The 5785-nt window shown below is 39.5% G+C and overlaps 1 protein-coding gene across 1 annotated transcript; it reads right to left on the bottom strand.

Moving 5' to 3' along the window:
* Positions 1-2127: 2127 nt before the first annotated feature.
* LOC145796243 (uncharacterized) lies at positions 2128-3252 on the bottom strand. The gene has a single exon (XM_082881296.1). It carries the CDS (start codon positions 3250-3252, stop codon positions 2128-2130), a length of 1125 nt encoding a protein of 374 aa, XP_082737422.1.
* Between the last annotated feature and the right edge of the window lie 2533 nt (positions 3253-5785).

Below are 5785 nucleotides of genomic sequence, written 5' to 3'. Positions count from 1 at the left end.
CAATCTTCATCAACAGAATCATTAACATAAAAGACATGTTGTGCTTGAGATGCTAGGATGAATGGCTCATCACTGTCGTGTTTCTTCGCATATAACAAGTGATTGAAATTAACAAGTGTAAAACCAAAATCATCCCGCTTGAGTCCCTTATTGTTATCAATCCAGTTGCACATGAATAACATGTATCTATGGTCATGTGAGTAATACAATTCAATAATATCTGTCACATATCCATAGTACGCTACATCACCTTCCACTGGATTAATGTCTTCCGTACTTGTATAGCTAGAAGTCTTTGCCTTCACCATAACCCCACTATTCTGAGTTTTTCTTCTCAACTCACGATTCCTAGTATGATACCTAGTACCATTAATTATATACCCATTAAATCTGGTGGCCTTTTGGCTAGGTCCCAAAGCTAAAATTTTAATCTCATCTGATAACGCTACATTTTCAGTAGCTAGCAGCTCTGCAACCTATTTTTAAAAGAAAGTTATCAATATTAAACATGAATTAACAACTTCAAAAATATAGAAACACATGTATTACAAAAATATAAATGACTTGTTGTGCTTGACGTGCACTTACATGAGAATTGAACCATTTGGGAAACTCATCATTGTGACGACGATCCACATCATAATCTCTAAGACGACGATGTGACCGCTTAATAAATCACGATGTTCCCTACACAATTAAACTACTTGTAAAATGCAAGATAATTATAGTTGGTATGAATACATTCACGATAAGACAAAGGTTGCGTCTATCTTACTCTCGATATGGGACAACCGTAGCGATGTTAAATAACATATATCGATGAGCCTGTACCCAGGTTGTGTTATCAAGCACAAACCCTTTTCCTTTTCCTAAAGCCCGCCCCATTAATATCTCAGGATTGTCACTAACATCACAATTCCTTAATGGTTGATGCAATTTCGACTCAACATCATGCAAGTACCTTGAGCAAAATGTCATACATTCTTCGACTAAGTATTCCTATGCAATTGAACCTTCAAGATGACTTTGATTACGCATGTATGATTTAAGTGTCATAAGGTACCTATAAAAAAAAAGATGCATACATGACTTCCAAGTATTAACAAGCAAATATATACAAAATGGACATTGGAGTAGAATTACACATCTTTCTACAAAGAACATCCATCGATATTGCACCGGACTGGCAATCTTTGCTTCATCTGCTAGGTGAATGGGTAAGTGCTCTATTATATCGAAAAACGATGGAGGAAAAATTATCTTAAGATGGCAAAGTGTAAGAGCAATTTGGGACTGAAGACGATTTAGACCATCCACCTCTAGGGTTTTGAAACACAATTGCCTAAAAAAATTGGTTAACTCAATTAATGGTTCAACCACTTTCTTCGGTAACAAATTTCTCACTGCTATTGGAAGTATTTGTTGCATGAGTATATGGTTATCATGACTTTTCAGTCCAGATATGCTACGTTGTTTGAGATTAACCCGATGAGAGATATTAGATGCGCAACCGTCTGGAACTTTGATATTCTTTAGAAGTGTGCATAATAGACTTTTCTCTCTATTGTTCATGGCAAAACATGCAGAAGGCAAATAATACTTGTTCCCAACCCTTTTCTGAGGATGTAGTGCCTTCCGAATTCCCATATCTTGCAAATCTCGATGAGTATTTAAATTGTCCTTCCCTTTCCCATCAACATTTAATATCGTCTGCAATACATTATCACACACGTTCTTTTCAATGTGCATCACATCAAGATTGTGGCAAATCAAATTATGCTCCCAATATGACCGCTCAAAGAAAATACTCTTCTTCTTCCAATTATGACCCGAGTCCTCATTTTCCTCCTTTTCTTTCCCCTTTCTATTCTGTTTGGTAGATTGTTGACGCTTAGAATTCAATTTGAACTTAGGGCCTAGTTGTTGTAGCACATTAGCCCCTGATAACCGAGTTGGACATGGTTCGAATTCATGAGTGCCATCAAAAGACGCACTAGCCTTCTGAAATTTGTGACCCACATTCAACCAGCGGCGATGCCCCATGTAACATAATTTCCTTCTGTTCTTCAAATATCGAGAACGAGTATGTGTGTTACAACAAGGAAAAGCTAAAGCACCTTTCGTGCTTCATCCAGACAAAATTGCATAGGCAGGAATATCATTTATAGTCCACAATAACACAACATGCATTCGGAACATCTGATTAGTTTCTGCATCATGCGTGTCAACACCGTTTTCCCACAATTCTTTCAATTCATCCACTACAAGGCGTAAGTAGACGTCAATGTTATTTCCAGGTGAAGAAGGACCATCGATGAGCAATGTCATCATCATATGAGGCTGCCTCATGCACAACCATGGTGGCAAATTGTATGGCATCATAATAACTGGCCAACTACTATGAGAGACATTCATTACCTTGAATGGATTGAATCCATCCGCTGCTAAACCCAGTCTGACATTGCGAGGCTCACTCGCAAATTTGGGATACAAATTATCAAAAAATTTCCAGACTGGAGAGTCAGCGGGATGTCTCATTTTGCCGTCATCAATTCTGCCCTCTGCCTGCCATCTCATTAAAGAAGATGTTTTGGATGACATAAACAATCTTTGAAGCCTTGGAATCAATGGAAAGTATCTAACAATCTTTTGTGGAATTCTTTGTTGCTTCTTCTTAACACCATTCTCCTCCCCCTCAAACTGTTCGTATCTAGGCATATGACACACTATGCAATCATCCATACTAGCTGTTTCCTTCCAATATAGTGAACAATCCCTTGGGCATGCATGTACCTTGTGATAATCGAGGCCCAAGTCCCTAAGGAGTTTCCTAGTTGCATAAAATGACTTTGGCAAAGTTTCACCCTTTGGGAACGAATCCTTCAAAAGCTCGAGCAACGTCGTGAAAGACTTGTCACTCCATCCACTAAGGCACTTGATGTGCAATAACCGAACAATAAATGAGAGCGTTGAAAACTTCTGACACTCAGGATACAACTCTCTTTCGGCCTCTTTCAGTAAATTGAAGAATTTTTCGATTTTCTCATCTGGACCTTGTTTAATACCAGAACTTGCTGCCTCATGAATAAAGCTTGGTGGAGGAAGTCCAAATCCTTCGTATAGTATTTCATAAGTTTCATCACCATCATTTGAATTAGTTTGCCCGACATTCACACTGTGTGGCACAGGCGACGGCAAATTCTCCCCATGAAAAATCCAATTGGTGTAACTTGGAAGAAACCCATTGATCATTAAATGTTCCCCCTAACAGCCATTTCTTCACCAATTTGACATTACGACACTGTTTACATGGGCATTTGACTTCATTTAACAACGGCTTATTTTTGCATAAAAATTTAATAAAATTCTTAACCCCTTTTATGCATTCCGAGTGCAACCTATGCTGATTTATCCAACTTTTATCCATCTGACTCTGTCTTACACTACAAATGTCACTGCCAAATCAACAATGTTCAAAATTACCATTCTATTCTAATTAATCTTAACCTTAGTTAAGTACCTTATAATGCATGCAATATGACATCATTCACCTCTAACTGGTCTCTAATATGTTGGTTCATCCTACTTTTCCATTCAGGAATGCACAGTCTATGTTGTAAAAAGCAGCTCATACCGCTCTATTCATCTCTAACAAAATTTCGGCAGCATCTCCCCATGGTTCTCCAAATACACGACATAGACTAGGTGTACTGCTACACCTTGTCTAGTATGCACTCGGAGAACACAAGGAGTTACTACACGAAATCTCTATGACATGGACTATAAGCAGTAGAACTACTAATTACAATACAGACTTGTGCTCCTGAACTGTCTAAACTGGACAATCCAAGAAGAGCTTCATCAAAGATGACTAGGTATCTCTAATGAAGATTCTTGGATGGGTCTAAGGCTATTTATGCATGCATGCACCATTAATGATTGCATCCCGGTGGTGCAATCTAAATTAGTACTATCAAGCATACTAGAAGCATATCTAGTATGAAGCATATTAATGAAAAAACCAAACGTTTCTACAAAGCTCTTGATAGATTATGATAGATTCAAAAAATACATTGCTCTCTCAAATCAATCAATAAAGACCAAACTATTATGCCTTCAAATGAAAGCAAGCACAAACAAAGTCAAATATTAATTGATGTGCATTTCCATATAGAATACATAAATATCTGTTTATGGTGTTTTGATACATTTTAGCATGCATCAGTTGCCGTGGTTAATAAAAGCTTGCCATAATACTACTGGTGAAATCGAATGGTAAAGATTGTCTCGTAAGAAGAATAATCAGCATACCAAGACACATATATAAGCACAATGAATCCAATATTTCAATGGTTGAAAAATTATATCTGCATATTTAATTTATAGCAGATTGTTCTCTCAAAAATTATATGTTTTAATAGATTCTTTCATTGTGCAATTGTAGACACCCCATTTTTGACTGACCTTAAGACTCAGACGTCATCGATTGAGAGCTCGGTGATTGTGCATGTTGTGCTCGTTTCGAGTTTCTAGAGTTTTCGGCTGAGTGCCTTGCCTCCAGACCTCTGAACTCTTTGTGCTTTGGCTCGGTTTGTGGACCAAGCCTTGTTTCCCTTCCCTGGAGGGAGGGAGAGGTCTTGTAGACCACCTTTTTGTGGCCATAGACCACTTTTCCCGCTTGGAGACTAGTTTTCGATTTTCGGAGCCTTCGGCCGCGCGCCTTGTCTCGGGACCGCTTAACATTCTCCGTTTGGCTTTGTTTTTGAACCATGCCTTGTTGACCTTGCCTAGAGGGACAATGTGGTCTGGGAGACCACTTTTTGTGGTCGTAGACCACTTCTCCCTCGCAGACCATTTTTTGTGCTCGTGGATTGGTTTTCGGGACTTCTGGCTGCGCGCCTTGTCCCCCGGACTCTTGCCTTGCATCCTTTTTGGTTTGTTTTTGCACAAACCTTGTTTTCCTTGCTTGGAGGCTGGAATGAGGGTGGAAGACCAGTTCTTCCTCTTGGAGACCACTTTTCCTGCCTGCCAGCCAGTTTTCTGGTCGGCCAACTAGTTTTCTTGGTCTTTGGACCAACTATAGTGGTCGGCCACCACACCACCACCTTGCTTTCAATGTGCAGACCACTCCTCCCCCATGGCCGACCACTTTTTATCCTGGCAGACCACTTATGGTGGTCGGTCGACCACTACAAGTAGCTAGCCGACCACTTTAAGTGGTCGGCAGCTTTCCATCACCTTTTTGGAGATATTTTCTAGCCAGCTGTAATAGCTGGAGGGCACAGAAACCATCCTCCATACACGTGTATGGAGGGATGGCTTTAGGCCTAAGCTTGTTCAACAAGCTTAACCTTTGGTTTTCTTTAAAAGAGAACCTCCCCCCTCTTGCCTTAGGTTCAGAAAAGTCGGCTTGAGATATAGATATACATCTATCTCTATATCTCTCTTTGTCTCATTTTTGTGCTTGAAAGTGTAGTTTTTCCATACTATTGCACACAAACACACCCTCAAACACCACTCTTTTGTTGGTGAGGCCCTTTGAGGTTGGTTTTGGAGTTTTTGGACTGGCTTTGATCCAAAAAAGCTGTTGGAGTTGTTGCTCTAAAGTGGTTCTACAGGGGTGAGCTTCTAACCTCTTAATCCCTTTTTTCTTTATTAAGCTTTTGGCCCTACTTGCATGTTGTTTTAGGCCTAACTTTCTACTACAAAAAGTCCTGATTTTGCATGTTTGTAATGTTTGTTTAAGGTCTTTTTTGTGTTAGGGGTGGTTTACCCCCTCTTCTGC

This window comes from Camellia sinensis, chromosome 7, assembly GCF_055761805.1.
Source record: "Camellia sinensis isolate YWXY chromosome 7, ASM5576180v1, whole genome shotgun sequence".
Classification (NCBI taxonomy): domain Eukaryota; kingdom Viridiplantae; phylum Streptophyta; class Magnoliopsida; order Ericales; family Theaceae; genus Camellia; species Camellia sinensis.
The sequence above is the reverse complement of the archived record's forward strand: the minus strand, read 5'-3'. Positions and strand labels throughout refer to the sequence as shown.